Genomic DNA, 20,961 nt, shown 5'->3' with positions numbered 1-20,961 from the left:
CCCTGTGGTTAGTAATAACAGTGAGTAATCATGAATTGTTATCAATGTACTGTGTTAATGATCATTCATTTACACTTCATTCTCTGATGTAAATCAACAGTTATGTTTTCATTTGGCATACAGAATGTGTGGCCAAATACAAGTGCTGTGATGTTCCCATCACTCACGGCTGGGGGAAATACTGGTGGTTCCTGAGGAAGACCTGCTACTTGATAGTGGAACACAACTGGTTTGAAACCCTGATCATCTTCATGATCCTGCTCAGCAGTGGAGCGTTGGTAAGAGTGCAGACACACACACACACACACACACACACACACTGTAATAAAGCACATACCAAAGTAAAAGATGCAACCAATAAATTAGAAAAAGAAAAACAAGAATAAAATGCTGAACAAAATCAGCATACATTTACTACTGAGGGTATGAGCAAGCATCATCTTCTGCTTTTCTTCTGCAACTGCACGTAATATTATTGTTGATAATGGACAGCAAAGTGCTGAAATGCACCAACTTTTCAGCCAGGAGAATCTAGCTCAGGTTTGCAGCTTTCTGGGGGGGGGGCACGAACACTGATATGCTGAAGAACGAATACAGGCAATGGAGGGAGTCATCACTTTAGTTTGATATGGTTACTTTTATATCTATCAGCTTTCTTTTGTGTTGTGTAAACACCTCGTTGTCAACAACAAACAAGTAAACAAAGCATATTATTTGCCTTAAAAAATATAACCCAGGTAAGGGTGAGTTAAAAGAGTGAAAAGCCCTTCAAGTGTGTGCCGTTCATCAGTAACATTAAAAAAAAAAATCATGGATAATAATCTTGGTCATTTCGTGCCATGCGTATTAGATAAGATGTAAGGAAACTCACAGCATACTCGGTGATAAATGCTGAAATACTGAGCTGTGGGATGTTTCTCTGCTGCTCTTTAGGCCTTTGAGGATGTTTACATAGAACAGAGGAAGACAGTCCGCATCATTCTGGAGTATGCTGATCGGGTTTTCACCTACATCTTCATCCTGGAGATGTTGCTGAAATGGGTGGCTTATGGCTTTGTCAAGTACTTTACTAACGCCTGGTGCTGGTTGGACTTCTTCATTGTCGATGTAAGTACACTTGCATACTGCTTGGTTATATAGTAGCTGTGTAAGGATCTTGTGTAACTCCACATGATGATAGTTTGGCATCCATGGATTTGAGAGACTGAGTCTGAGTCATTGAGACATTTGTCACACAAGACTATAGAAAAGATGCTTTACTGGGGAAACAAATGCTTTTTTATGGCAAATGTCTCAAAGACATGGTTTATTCCTTTAGCAAAAACTAGAGATATGAACAGTTCCTGCACTGCTGGGTCACAGCCTGAAAGATTTTTATTTATCTATTCACCATAATGTAGAAACACCAGGGATCACAGAAATTTTATACCAGGGATCACAGTGAGAGTGTACATATTATGTGAAATTACAGGTAAATTGATACAACGGCTATGTCTGTGTCACTGTCATGAAGCCTAGAGATTTTGCTGTCTGTGACAGTAGCACAGTGGCCTCTCGGTCACAGTAAATAAATCCTGAATGCTAAATTGGGCCTGCTGAAGCATTCAGTGTTTTCCCCATTTGACAGTTATTGTGGTTCAGCTGTGGTTTGTTCTTTTGTGCCATTTATGAAGGATAGGTTTCTCACTTGAATTCCTTCCTGCACTTGTATTTTAAAAGGGATGTTATGGCGACACATTAGTGAAATATAAGGTCACAGTGAAATATCCAGTGGTTTTCAGGAAGTCTCACTTTTTATGGCACTTTTTATTTTACTTTATGGTGACTTGCAAGTTTTTTTTTTAATTGAACATTAAAGTGATTACAGAATATAAAGGCATACATACTATTTTGTGTCTGTTATTTTATAGTAATGACTGAATTGTGAAAGTGAAAAAAAAAATTGTACCTAAAGTACAATTTTTTTTAATATCTCTGGATAAGTCACGACCTCTAATTAATGGCCTGAACATGGTCTGATTTTTTTTTTTTTTTTTGCCTTTTTTGAAAGTTAACTTGATTAATTGACAGTTTCAGTCCCTGCCCCTGATCTTTCCAAATCCAAATAATTTTTCCCTCAGTTTGTAATTTGATTAAATTTTAAATATTTAACAGTAAATTCTTAATTTTTTTTATTTTGTCATAATATTTATTCTTTACGTTCTTCATATATTTGTCTCTTATTATATGTTCTATGTTGTGCTTCAAATTATTCATATATTGTTATGTCATCCCTTAATTATCCTTTTTCCACCAATTTATTGTCACTCTTAATTGTGAGGTGCCGGTCAGTCTGAGTCCAAGTTAATCATATGAACATACCATTCAGTTATGTGTAATAGCAATGCAATAATATATTTTGTATTCCTGATGGGTGTCAGAAATTGTGTGTTTGCCCCAGCACATGCTATGTGTATGCATTTATTTATATGATTATTTATTTGGATTGTATATTTTCACTTACTTCCAGAGTGTCATCAGCTGGGACACATAGTTTGTTGAGAACAAAAAAAAAAAAAACAGAGGACCAGTTAGATTGCTTCACAAACATCTGTCTTTGTTTTTAACAAATATCCTCAGATAACCTCAATTATTCAGATAGAAATCTGGCCATTATTTTCAGTGGTGGTGCACAAAAAAATCAGGTGATCAAAAAGAATTTGATTTTTTTTTTTTTTTTTCTGTGAAGACTGAATATTATTACATACTAATTTTTTGACCAGTTTTAACAGTAGAAGTTGTTATGGTGTGGAGGACCTGACAAAATATTGCTGCCACTACCTTATGAAGGACAATAAAATATATGAGTCTTCACAGAAAAAATAATAACAGAAAGAAATGCATGTTGGTGATATATAAGGTTTGGGCTGAACATGAAAAGTTCTGGAGTTCAGTGAAATAGACATAAAATACACTTACCAGTCACTTCATTAGTTACACCTTGCTAGCACCCTATTGGACCCCCTTTTGCCTTCAAAACTGCTTTAATTCTTCATGGCACGGATTCAACAAGGTGCTGGAAACCTTCCTCAGAGATTTTGGTCCATATTGACATGATAGCGTCACACAGTTGCTGCACATTGATTGACTGCACATCCATGATGTGAATCTCCTGTTCCACCACATCCCAAAGGTGCTGTATTGGATTGAGATCTGGTGACTGTGGAGGCCATTTGAGTGTAGTGAACTCACTGTCAAAACACAAGCAACCAGTTCAAGAAACCAGTTTGAGAAGATTTGAGATGATTTGAGCTTTGTGACAATGGCGCATTATCCGGCTGTGAGGAGCCATCAGAAGATGGGTACACTGTGTTCATAAATGGATAAACATGGTCAGCATGGGCCCAAAGGGTGCCAAGAAAATGTCTCCCACACCATTACAGCACCACCAGCAGCAGCCTGAACCATTGATACAAAGGAGGATGGACTCATGTTTTGATACCAATATTTGACCCTACCATCCAAACGTTGCAGCAGAAATCGAGACACATCAGACTAGGCAAAATTTTTTCAATCTTCTATTGTCCTGCCCTGTTCTGAGCTGACAGGTGTGGCACCTGGTGTGATCTTCTGCTGCTGGAGCCCATGTTTGACATGTTCTGCTGGAGCCCATGTTTGACATGTTGTACATTCAGAAATGCTCATCTGCACACCCACAGCCATCAGGCTTTTCAGTTCTCATACTAATAGCAGATGAGTTATGTCATATGACATATGGATTTCCCTCTGGGATCAATAAATTAGTTCTTCTTCACTTTTTCTTCTTGCTTTTAATGAGTGGTTAGTTGCATCGACTGCTTGAAGCAGTGTGGCCGTTCTCCTCTGACCTCTCGCGTCACCCAGAGAAATGCTGCTTGCTGGATATTCTCTCATTTTTGGACCATTCTCTGTAAACCCTAGAGATGACTGTGTGTGGGAAAATCCCAGTAGAGCAGCAGGTTCTGAAATATTCAGACCAGACCATCTGACATCAAGGATCATGCCACATTCAAAGTCAGTTTAATCACCTTTTTTCCCCAGTCTGATGTTAGTTTTGAACCTCGGTGTGTCTACTGTCTGCTACGACTAAATACACTGAGTTTCTGCCATGTGATTGGCTGATTAGATATTTCCGTTAACAAACATTTGAACAGGTGAACTTAATGAAGTGGCTAGTGAGTGTATATAATACATTTTTAAGTCTTTTAATGCTTTGTTGTATACAAGATGCTAATATAACAATATTTGTGTATTATATTGTATTGTAGGTAGAAGTAACATTGTTACTGGACAGCTATACATGTTCATTTCCAAAACAGTTGAAACGCTCCTTTAAATGTAAATAAAAACTGAATGCAGTTACTTTGGATGCATACAAACCGCGTTTTAATTGAAAACAGAACATCCACATGTCAAATGTTAAAACTGAGAAATGATCTGGTCGCTTTAAATGATCTGTCAGCATATCCTTTTAAAAAGGTTCAGAGAGGTAGTGTGTACCATCTCTCTTTTTTTCTCTGTATGCATTTAAGAACTGAGATGACCAACTGCTGTAGTTTCAGAATCAAAACTTGATCTGAGATTTTAGATGCTCCACAGTTAGAACCTCTTTGTTGAATTTTGTGGTTTATAGTGCTTCAAATAGTGTGAGTGTGTGTGTCAGATCTGAACTTCAAGCAGGCCAGTTGAACACTCAGTCTCTCTTTCTATAGAGCAATATGTGCAGACTGTGGTTTGGTATTGTCTTTCTAAGTAAGTATAAGATATCTGGATGCGGCATATGTTCTTCTGAAACCTGTATATAATATATAGGTTATCCTGCTGGATAGCTATGTATACTTTTGAACACTGTAGGGTATTGTAATACCTTACAATATAAAGAGCCTTGAGGCAACTGTTGTTGCGAATTGGCACTTTATAAATAAAATTGAATTGAATTGAATAATTCTCACAATGTTTCTCAGTTTAAACATTTGACACGTTCCCTTTTTAGTAATGTTAAGTTGAGATTTTCTAAATTTATGATTTGGATTCTCTCTTCCCAAACGTTCATGGTAAAGAGTCTGTCCTACAGATCATGATGGAAGACAAAAGGGTTAACTTCTTCAAGTTATATTGTGTCTTTTTTTCCCTTTTTTGCTAAATCCTAAAATATGAAGGAATCTCAACATATTGTGAAGATGACTAAATCATGACTTTTTTTATGCAACCCTCTACCCTAATACTGACCTGTCCTCTCTCTCACAGCAGGTTCCTATAACTGTGTCTCCCTTTAAGTTAAGAGAGACATTGTGCAGCTGTCGAGAGGGACTGAGGGGTCGGTGTTTGGGGGTCCAGGGTAAGGTTGATGTGTTGTTGTGGGACTCCTACTTTCACAGGTTTTCCTCTCTTCTAACCCTGAAAGTTGTCATCAGCCTTCTGCGTTTTCTCTCCCTTCTTTAATTACAATGCCCTCTGGTGTGGAAACTGTACTGTTGTTGTACCGTGTACTGTGTGTATATTATTGTGTCACATTGATTTAGTGTTTGTGAACTCATCTCTCCTCTAATTTTTCCCTTTGTTTGACTCTCTTCTCTTCCTCTCACTGTGTCAACCACAAGTTTCTTTCCAGGTGTGCTCACTGTGCTGTTAAGCTGGTTATCACGCTAGACTGGCTTGCCAAACTAAACCAAACTCAAACATAAGCAAACACTTCTAAAAAAAAAAAGAAAAAAAAAAGAAGTCCGGCTGCACTTTATTGACCTTTGTATATTGTAATAACTCTTGTTTAACCGTTATGTTATATAGATACATATACTTACACATATATAACCTATATATGTACTTATATATATCTGTATATAACCATTCAGCCATCCTTACACTTTATGTAGCGTCCACCTTTCTCTCTATATCCCCTCTAACTGTGTGGGTCCTCTCTTCCTTTGCCTCTGTCTTTCCCTCTTCTTCTGTCCCTATCTGTGTAGGTGTCTATAGTCACCCTTATAGCTAATGCGTTGGGCTACTCCGATCTAGGCCCGATTAAATCACTCAGGACACTGAGGGCCTTGAGACCCCTCAGGGCCCTGTCACGTTTTGAAGGGATGAGGGTAAGACCCAAGATACCAGGCAGCTGGTCCTTTTGCATGCCGAATATATAAAAGTATCAGCGCATGCTAGAGATGGCAAAATAGATTTTAAAGTGTCTCTGAGAGGAATTTTTTTAAGCTGACCCCTTTGATTAGTGAGAAGCTTTTTGCATGGACGCAGATCATCTCAGATGGTCATCATACATCTGATTTGATTTATCATATTTCATTTCATATATAATAAATTTAGCATTATTTTAAGGCATTTAACAGTGATTCCAAATATTAACCAAACTAAACTCTGTCCAATGCTTTATAAAAAAAAAATAGACTATACGCCAATTTTTGCTTGAATGATGCAGCGCATTACAATAAAAGCTCTGTTTAGTACCAGCTGCGGGAACAACTAGAGGTTGGTATGAACTGTCACACAAAATAAATTCAACCTGAACCACAGGACAGGGTAGTGATGCAGACCCAAAATGTAATCTGTATAAGAAAATCAGTACCTGCTGTTAAGTTACAGCGCCCCGCCCCCATCCCAGCGCAAATGAACTGAAATCAAAATCTGTGCACGTGGTCAGTTCAAATCTTTGTGAATACTTGATTTACAGGGTGCACACAGTGAAGTCTGTCCTTAAATGTGTGTACAGTTTCTGCATCAGTAGTTGTGATGTAACTCCTGCGTTTTTCCTAAAATCCTGAGAAATGATTTTCATCTGGTTGTTTCATGTGATGGATTGGATCAGCCTCTGGTTGTTGCTGGGCAAAAAAAAAAAAAAAAAAAAGCCTTCGTGGCTAGGCTCAGCATCTTCTGACTTTTGCTCTGCCTCAAGTGTCCTGTTATTTGATCTTATCACAGTTTGGCTTTGGCATTGTCACACTGGAAGATCAACAAACTTCTGGTTGCATAACCCCCCTCCCCTGACATCCTTGCTCATCACTCAGTGAATTTCATCACCATGATTTTCATGATCACTGTTTTGCAATTATATTAAGTTATCACATAGATGCATTGTCTCTATATTGTGATGTTAGACAGAACACTAGAGTGGAAAAGAAGCACAGAGAATTTTAACATTTGATGTTTGCCTATAGTTTTGGTTTATTTGGCTTTCTGTTTCCATGGCTTGGTGTTTGGAAATGCACATTCATATGTTGTCCTCCTAAGGCTGAGATTTTACGTCATTCAGGGTAGTATACTGTAGTTTATTATATTTTCCGTTAACAGTTTATGAAAACTGCATTAATTTTTTGCATTGACTTGGCATATCTAACACAAATTTTCTACTGTCATGATGGGACACAAACTATATGAGGGTGTATGAATATGTTTGTAAAAATCTTACTGGTTAGCAACAATTACTTTTTAAGGAAGTAACAATACGTTGGGGGGCACAATACATTTCAACAGAAAAATCTGACAATGTGGATGAGGTGCTAAAAATGGATTACATTATAACTAATTGCCAGAGGGTGCAGTTAAATATAACTTTATTAACAGTGACCTGCCAGAAATCAAATTAACATGCTTTATAATTTGTTATATGCCCTTTATTACCAAACCAATAAGACAAACTATTATATTCCTGTGAGAAATGAAAGAATCTGAGTCACACATACAACTTCTGCTGTGTATTGTATTGTGTCCTATTGTTACACTCGTTTGTAATTTAGTGTCACCGGCATCAATTTTTGCCAAGAAATCAGATAACACAAGTCTCTAAGGGGGGGGAAGAGAATGTGCATTTCTGTGTAAGTGTGTGCGGCTGTCCAAATGTTTGAACATCTGAAAGCAGGTGGTGTTTGATTGCTAATTTACCCTTTTGTCTGTTTCCCTCCCCCCACCCTGTTCTTTTTAGGTTGTAGTGAACGCCTTGGTGGGCGCAATTCCCTCGATCATGAACGTGTTGCTGGTGTGTCTCATCTTCTGGCTCATCTTCAGCATCATGGGTGTCAATCTGTTTGCTGGAAAGTATTACTATTGTTTCAACGAGACATCTGAGGAGTACTTTGAACCGCATGAGGTGAACAACAAAACAGAGTGCTTTGCGCTCATCAATGCAAATTACACTGAAGTCAGGTGGAAAAATGTCAAGATCAATTTTGACAATGTGGGCGCAGGATACCTGGCTCTCCTGCAAGTGGTAAGGAACTTTAATTGCTACTTCTTATTTGTGTCATTTGTGTTGAGCCTGTTTTCTCACACGCTGTGACTGCCAACATTGCAGGCAACATTCAAAGGCTGGATGGACATTATGTATGCAGCAATAGACTCTAGAAAGGTACGCTCTTTCTTTTGACAGATAGTTTAACTTCCAGATCAATGGTGCCTACAGTTCTTTAATTTTTTTTTTTGTTTATGACACTTTACAGGTGGAGGATCAGCCCCTCTATGAGGACAACTTGTACATGTACATCTATTTTGTCATATTCATCATCTTCGGCTCGTTCTTCACCCTAAACCTCTTCATTGGTGTCATCATTGATAACTTCAATCAACAAAAGAAAAAGATAAGATTGCTTTTCCTCACTTTCACCCTCTCAAAAAACACATACACAGATTCACTTTCTTACCCAGAGTTAGATGAAATGATCCATGATACAGTTTATGATAAAAGCCAGCAGTGGGTTAGCTTCACTTTAAGCAGTGGAAACAAGGGGGATGTGTTAGTGGTCTACTACAAACATGAAAACAAGTATATTTACCAAATATAAAATTATTCCTTTGAAGAATGTTAAATACAGGGTGCTTTGTTTCTAAGTCACTTTTTTAAAAGTATATCTGGCACTGGAATATGTTGTCTAAGTTCCTGCAGATTGTAACCAAATTGTTTTTGTCCCTTTACTTTGGAGGTCAGGATATCTTCATGACAGAAGAGCAGAAGAAGTATTACAATGCCATGAAGAAACTAGGGTCAAAGAAACCACAGAAGCCAATACCAAGGCCTCAGGTAAATATTCAACCCCCAGACAATTTAAATTTCTAAAATCAATTAAGAAAATAACTACAACATCCCTCCTCTCTTGCTTTCTCCTCAGAACAAAATCCAGGGCATGGTGTTTGATTTTGTGACGCAGCAGGTGTTTGACATCTCCATCATGATGCTCATCTGCCTCAACATGGTCACTATGATGGTGGAGACGGATGATCAGTCAGCGGAGACGGAGAATGTGCTTTACTGGGTCAACTTTGTCTTCATTGTTGTCTTCACTGGCGAGTTTTTACTGAAGCTCTTCGCACTGCGTCACTATTACTTCACCAATGGCTGGAACATTTTCGATGTGGTTGTGGTCATCCTTCAATTGTGGGCAAGTATTTAAAATGTGTTTATCTATGGGGGGAAAGCCTGGAGCAGATTAATTGGAAATAGCTCAAATTAGCCAATTTCACACGTGCGCCGCAACCCTAACCTTTTTTAGACATTATCTGATGGAGATGCATGTCTGATGGTAAATGACTGATGCAGATGGATTAAATATAAAACAGTCTTTACCCTTCCAGATCCCTACTAGCGCCTCCATTGTCTGGACCAGATTTAGTGTTTCTAGCAGTGATAACACATATGAATTAGAATATCTATGGCTCTAATGAACACATGCAACATGTTAGAAAGTGAGGCTTAAGACTATGTGACCAGATTCTCCTGACCTTGTCTGAAGTTCTTGTGTGAAAACATGTATATGTCCATGAAGACAAGCTTGAGGAACACAGAACACTGACATGGTAAAGAGGTTCAGTAGTGTGTAGTCTTGAGCTACCCATCATTTCTTTATATTTTGCTTCCAAGGAGCCAGACTGACTTGTAATTTTTTTCAGTGGTCTTGAGTAATAGTTCTCCAGGCTTTCTGAAGGACTTCTACAGGTTTACTTTGTACACTGGACAGCTTTTACTCTCATTTTCAATCCAGTCATTCTCCCTGACCATTTTCAGAAGGTTTTTTTGTTTGTTAAGCCTCTTAACCTATGAATCATTCAAGCATAAAAAAGGCACCTAACTCAAGGGATGAACCAGTGTTGTGTCTACACTTAAAAGACAACCTAGCAAAGAACCCATTTTAAATTATATCTTTGCACACTTTGTTTCTAGTAACCTGTAAAAAAAACAAACATAATTTGCTCCCATTTCTTTAGTTGAATCTATGAAAAATGACAATGATAACACAGTTTGACAGGCATAAAATAGGATTTTTCCACCAACAAAGTGATTCCCAAAGACAAAAACCTAACTGCATAAAACCAAACATAGTTTCTTCAGTTCAAATGAAGCCAGTTTTAATTGTTGATTCTGACTTTCTGTTGGGTTCCTCAGTCTGTATAAAAACAGATAAATTATTAACTCGATAATAAAACCAGCAGATCCTGAAGAATGAATGTTTTATCCTACTGGTTTGAAGCATTGAGTGGGTTTTTATCTCAACGTTAACTGAACATATGTTGTGTCTGTTCTTGCTTCCCTTGAACTTCAGGAATGTTTCTGGCTGACCTGATCGAGAAATACTTTGTGTCACCAACGCTCTTCAGGGTGATCCGTCTGGCTCGTATTGGCAGGATCCTGCGTCTCATCAAGGGGGCCAAAGGAATCAGAACTCTTCTGTTTGCCCTTATGATGTCACTTCCTGCCTTGTTTAATATTGGCCTACTGCTTTTCCTGGTTATGTTCATTTTCTCTATCTTTGGAATGTCCAACTTTGGCTATGTTAAATACGGGGCTGGAATCGATGACCTGTACAATTTTGAGACCTTTGGCAACAGCATGATCATCCTGTTTATGATCACCACATCTGCTGGCTGGGACGGCCTTCTGCTGCCTATTCTTAACTACCCTCCCGACTGTGACCCTCTTTTGGAGAACCCGGGGACTCCTGTTACAGGAGACTGTGGCAACCCATCGGTGGGCATCTTCTTCTTTGTTATGTACATCATCATTTCTTTCCTGATTGTAGTCAACATGTACATTGCCATCATCCTGGAGAATTTCAGCGTGGCCACGGAGGAGAGTGCAGATCCACTCAGTGAAGATGACTTTGAGACCTTTTATGAAATTTGGGAGAAGTTTGACCCAGATGCCTCCCAGTTCATCACCTATGCCAAGCTTTCTGACTTTGCTGATGCACTTGAACACCCACTCCGCGTGCCCAAGCCTAACACCATTGAACTGATTGCAATGGACATGCCTATGGTGAGTGGAGACCGCATACACTGTCTGGACATCCTGTTTGCCTTCACCAAGCGTGTGCTGGGTGACAGTGGTGAGTTGGACATGTTGAGGCAACAAATGGAGGAGCGTTTTGTGGCAGCCAATCCCTCCAAGGTCTCTTACGAGCCTATCACCACCACACTGAGGCGCAAGCAGGAGGATGTGTCGGCCAGAATCATTCAAAGGGCCTACCGCTCCTATTTGGCCAGGCGGGGTTTTGTTTATAAGCGTAAACCAGCCAATAACAAAGAGGAGAATGATGATAACAATCAGGAACAAGAAAGGAAGGAGGGCACTCCCTCAACCGCCTCCCTGCCTTCTTATGACAGTGTAACCAAACCTGACAAGGAGAAACAGGAAGACAACAATGAGGGCAAGGGAGGAAGGAAAGAGAAGGGAAGAAACCAAAAAGACATCAGGGAATCCAAATGTTAGGGCGCTGGATGTATATTCACAGTAATAACAATAGAGGTGATAATAATGTAACTTCAAGCAAAGCGAGAGGAAACTCACCAACACAGATGTACAGATTCTTTCATTTGCAAGTCAGAAAAAAAAAAGTCTTCAATAATTTTGTTTACAGACTTCATTCTTATATTGATGCAGAAAGAAGCATCTCGGTCTGTTACAGCTTGAAGACTTGAACTTTAGTCAAACCAAACATAATCAGCATACTGTGTGACGTACCTGGACTACTTAACAAAAACGAAATGAGAACGGACTCGGTCCCTCACTGCTCATTTACAGATCTACAGGTCTACGGATGAGTGGGGTAAACTCTACACCAAGAGGTTAAATGAAAAAAAACAACAACAACAACACCCCCCCCCCCCCTCAAAAAAACAAAACAAAAAACAGGAATCATGCGCCTGGATGCAAGGAATGGTTTTCTTACGGAAGACAGTACTCTGAAAGAAAACGAGGATGCTGCTTTCTGCTGAAGAATTGCCTTCTCGCAGCAGCCCCTGAGTGTTTCTGTGTTAATACAGAAATGTATAAAGGAACAAATGATGCACTCACTCTTTGAGCAAACAGAAGTTGAGTGAAAGACACAAATAATAGTGTGAACTACTTTTCTTTTTTGTTTTATTGAGCTAGAATTTTTTTTGAGCAGCAAAAATGCAAACAGAAAAAAAAAAAAAAAATCCAACAGTTTGCCCATGTCAATCAACTCTTCTACTCATTTTATCTTTGTTATAACTGACATCAAATCCTTGTTTTTTTTTTACATGGGCTTTCACACCAAATTGAATAAGTGTCTGTTTATTATGGGGTCAACTTGGGCCAAGGGCTTACATTTACTCAGAAAGATTTCCAAACAAATAATACGTGTGCTTGTTCAATGCATAGAAATGACTTGCATGATGGCATGTTTTGATCAGAAATCTTTGCATGAATTATCATAGTCCACAAGACACTAATACTCAGACCACAAGGGTGGCTCGACTGTACGATCAAGACATGTTCAAAATTTGAAAGTTTGGAGTCATTTGTTCCACAAAGATAAGTGAAATCGGGGGTTGATCATCTTAAAATGGATCCAAATTTTGATCTCATTACTCAACGCATTTCAAATTACTGTGTTTAAACTGTTGCCTCTATAGACAGAAGAATGAAACACGTTGGTATATAATAATAGCACCATCAGCGGGGTCAATGAGTGACACCCCCCCCCCCCCCAAAAAAAAAAAAAAAAAAATAAATAAATAAAGTTGCTGCTCTGAAGATTTTGAATGTGTAATATTTAGAGAGGGATGTCTGTGTATATCATGGGACTGAAAGGTTTGTAGATTTGGACAGAAATATGTTCAAGGGCACAGCACTTTGAAATGTAAAAAAAAGCTTATATTTATAATTTGTATGCACCTATGTAATGATCCATGCCATCTGCCTTTATTTTTCGGGCATTGTGGGTGTCCTGCTGTCAGTGGTGTGTGGGGATTTTACAGGTATGGCAAACTCCTTTCTGTTTCTAATGTTTCTCTGTGGGTGGTTGGACCTTTCTGAAAGGGCTGACAAGAGTTTTGATCCTTGTTAATTTTACATAATTTGATTTAATCTAGCTTATTTACACTTGTGTAAATGTAAATATTTTACTTTTCTTGTTCTTGTTTTCTTTCTGGATGTCATTTCCATGTCTTTTTTTTGGGGGGGGGGTCTTTATTTTATTCATTTATGTTTAGAGAAAAGGTCTTGTGATGGGACACGTTAGTAGTATCCTATTTTATTGAGAAATGGGAAATTATGAATGGGTGATGAGAACATTGTGTGTGGAGAAGCCAAAGAGACCTGCCTTGTTATCCCTTGTTGCCCTTTGTCCATGGAGTGGGATTGGGTGAAGTATGCCCTGCCCAGTCTGTTTCTTTTGCTGTCGTTATTAGACAGAGACCCTAGAAATGTATGCAATGCTTGAAAAATTCATCCCTTTTTCTCAGGAGATATTATAAATGTATTAATATGAGCTCTGCAACAAAATGCAAGTGAATGTGATGGGAGTATTTATGAAATCATGTTTTAGCCTTTTGTTTTATGCCATGTTGATGAAGAGTGATCTGAGCTGGTTGTCGTGGTACTGACAGCTGCCTGGTCAGGGCCCAGTTTAGTGCTTCCTGCTTATGACGCTTAGAACTATAGGGCTAGAAGCATCTCAATGAAACAGCATCATTGCGCTCGCTTTTAATGGTGACGTTTATATCAGTAGCAGATTACATCTAAGTTGTTATGGACTGTAGTCTGGTCTCGGTTAATTTCAGTAAACAAACTAATGTTCACGCCGATAGCAACCAGATTTGGGAAACGCTGTGAGGAGATGTCATGAAAGTGAATTGGGACATATTTTGTTTGAGCAGCACTCTTAATTCTTTCTGAAGCAGAAGTTGATTGCTCAGTGGATCGGCCCAGATTTCAGTATTCACCGACAACAAGTGCTCTAAGCATCTCATTTGCCATTTTTCTTCATACTGCTCTACTGCATAACAAATACCAAATAATCAGACAGAGCACTGGATGCATCCTTATGGTACTGTGAGCCTAGGCACCACACCAGAGCTTTTGCACTTCCTGTTGTCCAGTGATGTCACTTCCCGTTTATGAATCGCGCCTTCATCCGTTTTCAAGTTCCGTGGTCCAGTTGCTGCATGAGATTTCCAAAATCAGTGTGGGTGTTACCTTGAACCAAATAAAATGCTGAATGATAAACACAAAAGCTACTGCCGTCCATTTTCTCCGAGATCTTCATGAATATGAGATTGACAGAAAGTAAGCATTAAAAAAAAAAAAATTTTAAATTGATACACATAGATCCATTTGGGGGAAAAAGAAATACAATTCAGGCTATGTTCTATAGGGCACAAACTGCAAGAGCTAAGACTGGACTTTTTAAGAGACTATAAATAATGTATTATATTATTTTAACAGCATGTGTAGTTTTTTTGTAAATACAGGATTACTTAAAAAAAAACTACAGCTATTAATCTAACACTAAATATTAATAACCGTAAATAGAATGGCTTCCAGCAGACACCCCTTGTCACACTTGTTAGGCTGTGACGCACTTGTTAGATGGAATAGATTTTATTTACTTTATTTTGTTTTTGAGTCACATTTCACAAAAAAAAGAGGGGAGTAAGCTAATCTATATTTAAAAAAAAGTATTAAAAACTGTATAAATATGTGCATATACAGAGCTATATTACATATATATTATATATATATTCAACCATTATATATATATAGTATATATACATTAGAACAGTGTCTGTAACTCAACTCTCCTGTCCACTCCTTGCATTGAGGTGAAACCAGAGCCCCAGAGTGTAACTGATCATGCTTCTTTCTTTGTGTGGTATGTTCAGAGAATAACCAAAACTCTGGCCTGCCCAGGGCTTGTGCATACTGGGTACCAGCGTACAATGCATGGTGTTGTACTGGCTGCTTGCTGAGAAATGTGGAGCCTGCCTTGGTTAGAGGATTGCACTACCAGCATACCCTTTTGTACATGTGTGAAGATGTCTTGCCCCTACTTTCCTATACTGTACACACAAAGTTAAATTGATGCGAGCGCGCACGTGTGCACACACACACACACACACACACATACACATACACAGCCTTTTTTGCAGGCAACTGCTGGTTAACTCGTGTGCCCCAACTATGAGCCACAGCTCATTTTGTGTGACAATTTTATTTTATTCTTTTGCTTGTTGCAGCTCTAACCCTCCACGTTTCCCGTTAACAAACTGCTGTAGTTTTGGAGTTCACCTTTAATTTTCACTGTCACTTTCAATATGATATAATAATAATGATTTAAGGGTTAGTTGTCTTAACTGTCTGTGTGTTTGTTTATGGTGCAATATCTCTTAACGGCACGTGCCTTTTAGCTTTCTATTTAGTCTGTCAATAAATCAGCAACAAGAATCTCAACACCCGTCGAAGTGAATCAAAATGGAGCACGATAGAAGCAATGTATTGAGTTTGAAAATAACCTGAACTGGAAACTCACCACCTAGATTAGACTGTCTGGACTAACATCTTGTAGAGTCACGTAGTAGAAGTGCTCTCTGTGTGTTCTGTTTACTGGCTCTTGGGCTGGCAAAAAGAACAGCTTGCCTTTTGTTTTACACTACTGTTCATTTCCTAATGTTGGTTTACCAAATGGTATATGAGGCCATTCTTTTGTAGCATGACTGAGATACATTTCTTTTCTTTGAAAATAGTTTAACTGAAAAACCCTTTTGACTGTCATTATCTCTTGCCACTAATACAGTCAGAACGATAACACGTGTCGCACAACCACGTTGGGAGTTAAATGAGAATCAGTGAAAGAATGTCTTCATTTGAGCACGAATCTATTTCCAAACAATAAAGCAGCCTTCCAGTTATTCCTCTGGCTGGTGTCTTTTTTTGGCTACACAGTGCATGGTTGTGTCTTCATCATGCAAAGTCTGGCAATGCTTAGCTGCATCATTCTCTGTGGTATCTATAAAATAAATTAAATGATTAGCACTTTCAAGGGAGAAGTAACACACTGACACTTTAAAGAAGGCAATTTTATTTGTTGCTGATGATCACAAAAATGTTAAGAAGTTGCAAGAAGGAAATGCCTGCAAGGGGCTGTAGACAGACAGAAATGACGTTTCTGTAGTTTGTATAGGTTTGGAAAGGAGAACACAGCCTGCATGTGACATTCTATCTATTTGTGTAACCTTAATGTGACTCTTTGATTTGATGTGTTTGGGTGTGTCATGGTGAAACAGTAGTAAGATGGAAGTGTGTGCTTGCATGTGACCACCTCCCCCCACCCCCTTCCTCCATGTGTGCGTAAGGTGGTGCACTGAGTGAGGCAGGCGGGTGGCGGGGTGGGGAGGAGAGAGACAGCACTGCAGTGCAGATAGATGAATGCAGTGGCCTGGGCTGAGTCAGCAGCATGTTCCCAATGGGCTCAGACTGTACAGTGCACTGCATAGCACCTCCTTACCCACAGCAAGCAGAGCAGAGGGATCTACTTGAAGAAGATGAGAAGCACATGAGAACAAAGACACACAAAACGAAAAGCAAGTCGGTTACCAAGGATGTAACCTTCACCTTCTACCACACGTGCTGCAGCTGTTTGAATTGTTTAATAGTGTATCTTACAGACACCTGCTACTCTAATTTTAATAACAGTATGTGTAAGAATAGATAATTTCCGCACAATTTCTCTAAATGTGTTGATTTCCTCTATAGATGTAAAATTGCCCCAGTGCTTTATTGTACTGTACAGCACAGAAGCTTTGTTTCATTTCTTCTTTTTAGCCTTCTGTCCTCCTTGCGTCCTTCTGGATAGAAGTACATAGCTGCAGAGGTAGGATGTGGATTAAGTAGGACGTTGGTCTGATCTGTCAGGTTGTGGGGACAGGTTTGTGAAGGGGAGAGGGAGACTGTGAGTGTCTGTAAGGGGTTACAAAGAAAAAGAATCAGCTGTAATCTGCAATATTGCCATCACCAAATGGGGACAAGAGTATTTTTCAAACAGGAGATCTGTTTGTGTTTGTTCATTTATGTCAACTTTAAACTTTCTTTGCCCTTCTGATGTTATAACTCACTGAAGAACGACTGACTGATATTAAAAATCTTGGTTTGGCCATCTTTACTCTCAACTCTCTGATTTATTAATAGATGGGTTTTGTTTTCCGTCCGTACCCCTTTCTGCAAATATCAAAGGCGTTAACTACTGTATTTATGTCTGTAAAATCTCTAGTTTTGACTTTGGTGTTCCTTAAATGACTTCTTACAGATATCTAACACCCTCTAGTGGTCTTTGAAGAAATAGCACTTCCACAGATTAAAGGGATGGGTCAAAAATATTAATATTTAATAAAAGGTACTATAAGTTACTTTCTAGCACACTTATGGTTTATGGCAAGACGTTTGTTCTCAGTCTGTTAATCCTGTGTTCAACAGTTCCCCATCAGGACAGGACCTTGCCAGACAAAAAAAGAGTAAAGGGAGATCTGACAGCAATGGCTTCACAGACAAATTATTTTTTTATTTTAAGGTGGAACATTAGGTTATTTTTCAAGCAGAGAAACTCTCTGCCTTGTTCCTGTAGACTCACTAGGAAGGAGTATGAGATCAGGAATATAATTAACACTACATCACGCTACCAGTGTCTCAGAATGGTCACAGGTGAAAGGTTTGTCAGTCCTGGCAGGAAAAGCCTTCTTGAAAACACCTGTCAGGATTCACTTCTATAGTTGAATTAATTCTTAAAGTATGGCAGCCGCTGAGACATGTTTGTTCGTTTGTTTTTGTAACAGTCAAATAAAAAAAGTCTCAGTTGAAACTTGTTTTTGAGTTTTTTGTCTCTTTTGCTTTTATTGGGGCTTTACAAACATTAGCGATTTACTGTTCAGTTGCTTTATGGAGAAATGTTAGTATTCCTTCTACTTAATAGGAGAACTACTTATTTCATTAATTCACCACTAACATATTCAACCCAGTGTCTGAATTTCACAATAACTTTGTCCACATGTGATTGGAAAGGAACACTTTCCTTTGCACAACCAGGGTGGCCCAGGGGAGTGAATAGAAGCGGCAATGAAGTGGGTGGACACAGTATATTCACAATTATATATTTTTCTCTTCTTTTCTTTTTTTTTTTTTTGTGCTAAATTTTTCATTTCAGTCTGCACCTACCATTAGAGAACCAGAATTTTGGATAATGAAAATACTTTGACAGTAACTCAAAAGAAGAAAAAAAAACTGAACTTGCAGGACTGATAACTTTCCTATTTTTATGTTGAGTTTATTCTTTTAAAGCAGGGCTCTTCAACTCCAGGCCTCGAGAGCCCCTGTCCTTCAGGTTTTAGATTTGTCCCTGATCCAACACGCCTGAATCAAATGGCTGAATTACCTCCTCAGTATGCAGTCAAGTTCTCCAGAGTCCTGCTAATGACTTCTATATTTGACTCAGATGTGTTGAAGCAGAGACACATCTAAAACCTTCAGGACAGGGGCTCTCGAGGCCTGGAGTTGAAGAGCCCTGTTTTAAAGCATTCTGCTGTCCCTTTATGAATACTTATTAGAAAGAATTTAAGATAGTGATTGTTTACATTTTATTTTGTAAATAACATACTTACTGTTAGTAATTTGACCATCATTTATGATGAATAGTATTTGTTTCCACAGTTAGGTAACATGGAAAGAAACATGTTGAAAGGGCCCTGTAGGTGTCACTGTTATATTTGTTATGTGGCACTGGTGCAGCTGCTGCAGTGGGACCATGGCTTGTGTGAGTGTCATTAGAAGGGCAGAGACACAGGAAAGGGGGGGCCACATGCTGAAAAACTCTTTTTGTTTGCTTGCTGTCTTATTGCACACATCTGTGATTGCAATTTCCAAATAGATTAATAATTTAATTGAGCTTAATGCTAAGAGCGAGACCTAACCTAAATGAGAACGCATGCTAAATTGAAGTCATTAAATAGGAATAGAGGTTAGCTCTATTACAGATGAATGGACCAATGTTTGCTGTCAGGAATATGGTTTAAGGTTTGTTTAAAAAGCAGACCTTAGACACAGACTTAGGGAAACAGTTCTGGGCACAGAGAGTTTTGCTGTGGAATGACTGATGCTGCAGCAGGGTCAGAGTTACTGTGGCTGAAAGGGCAAAAGCTTTGAATATCTGTCACATGTCAGCAGAGGCTCTCTGCCCTCCTGACAACAATAACACTCTCTTGAGTTCAAGTACATGACACAAATGGCAATATGGTTTCTTACTACTTGAAAAAACAAAAATATAAATACAGTTTACACTGCAAAGGTTTACAAAGGTGATGTAAATGACTTTGAATGTGGCATGGTTGTTGATGTCAGATGGGCTGATCTGCTGGGATTTTCCCACAAAACCTTCACTAGGTAGAGAATGACCAAACTGCTTTGAGTTGATAGGAAGGAGACAGTTACTCAAATAACTACTTGCTACAACAAAGTATGCAGAAGAGCATCTCATCGACTCTTGATGGGCTATAGCAGCAGAAGACCACGCCAGGTGCCACTTATGTCAGCTCAGAACAGGAATCTGAGGCTATTGAAGATGTGGAAACCACTATTTGGTCTGATGACTCTCAACATTCAGATAGTAGAGTTTGTCACAGTTTGGCGTAAACAGGGTGCTGGTGGTGGCGTTATGATGTGGGGATATATTTTCTTGGCACATTTTGGACTCCTTTGTAAAGCGCAAATCATCATATTGACATGATAACATGCGATGTTATCATGTCAATACGGAATAAATTCCCTGATGAATGTTTCCAGCACCACGAAGAATTAAGGCAGTTCTGAAGGCAAAAGGGGGTCTTCCACACCAAACTTGCTCATCCATGTCTTTATGGACCTTGCCTTGTGCACTGGAGTGCAGTCCTGTTGGAACAGGAAGGGGCCATCTCCAAACTGTTCCCATAAAGTTGGGAGCATGAAATTGTCCAAAATGTCTTGGTATGCTGAAGCATTAAGAGTTCCTTTCACTGGAATTGAGAGGCAGAGCCCAACTCCTGAAAAACAACCCCACAGCATAATCCTCCCTACACCCAATGCAATGCAGTCAGACAAGTACCATTCTTGTCATGCAGTCTGCATGCCTAGGTGCTTGGTTTTATACACCTGTGGAAGTGATTGGAATACATGAATTAAATTATTTGGATGCGTGAGCGAATACTTTTGGTAAAACAGTGTGTTTAATGTAGTGGGGTTGTTTTCATGGTTTGGCGATTTTGTCCTACAACAGGACAACCCAAAGCACAGCTACAAGTTACGCAAGAACTACTTAGAGCAGTCAGCTGACATTCTGTCTATAATGAGTGACCAGCACAGTAACTGGATCTCAATCCGGATGAGCTGCTGTGGGAACAGCTTAACCGCGTGGCACATAAGAAGTGCCCACCAAACCAATCCAACTTACCATGGAGCAGAAACCATAGAGCTAAATTTCTAACAAAGGTATAACGTTTACTTAAAACTAAATGGATGCTAATTACAGGAAACTCCTCACAGGCTCAACTTTATGCCTGCTAATAAATACTTTAAGTGGACATAACTTCGCCTAGAGAAATATGCCAATGCCAGACTACAATATAACATTGGACCTGGTCAGTATACTTATAAAGAGAAAACACTATTACTGCACTAACCCATCA

At 39.0% G+C, this 20,961-nt stretch overlaps 1 protein-coding gene across 11 annotated transcripts in view; it reads left to right on the top strand.

The window, feature by feature from the left end:
- The window catches only part of scn8ab (sodium channel, voltage gated, type VIII, alpha subunit b), a 43,496-nt gene extending 31,694 nt beyond the window's left edge, over positions 1 to 11,802 (top strand). For 9 of the 11 annotated variants that reach the window (XM_030728546.1, XM_030728545.1, XM_030728542.1 and 6 more), the window contains exons 19-27: positions 124 to 278; positions 934 to 1,107; positions 5,985 to 6,107; positions 7,949 to 8,233; positions 8,318 to 8,371; positions 8,463 to 8,600; positions 8,936 to 9,040; positions 9,129 to 9,402; positions 10,557 to 11,802. In XM_030728546.1, coding sequence (XP_030584406.1) covers positions 124 to 278; positions 934 to 1,107; positions 5,985 to 6,107; positions 7,949 to 8,233; positions 8,318 to 8,371; positions 8,463 to 8,600; positions 8,936 to 9,040; positions 9,129 to 9,402; positions 10,557 to 11,722 — 2,474 coding nt within the window. In that variant the 3' untranslated portion in view covers positions 11,723 to 11,802. The remainder of the gene's footprint in view (positions 1 to 123; positions 279 to 933; positions 1,108 to 5,984; positions 6,108 to 7,948; positions 8,234 to 8,317; positions 8,372 to 8,462; positions 8,601 to 8,935; positions 9,041 to 9,128; positions 9,403 to 10,556) is intronic. The other 2 variants (XM_030728543.1, XM_030728544.1) reach the window with 1 other exon arrangement.
- The last annotated feature ends 9,159 nt before the right edge of the window (positions 11,803 to 20,961 follow it).

Source organism: Archocentrus centrarchus, chromosome 5, assembly GCF_007364275.1.
Source record: "Archocentrus centrarchus isolate MPI-CPG fArcCen1 chromosome 5, fArcCen1, whole genome shotgun sequence".
Classification (NCBI taxonomy): domain Eukaryota; kingdom Metazoa; phylum Chordata; class Actinopteri; order Cichliformes; family Cichlidae; genus Archocentrus; species Archocentrus centrarchus.
This window is presented reverse-complemented; position numbering and strand designations above follow the sequence as displayed.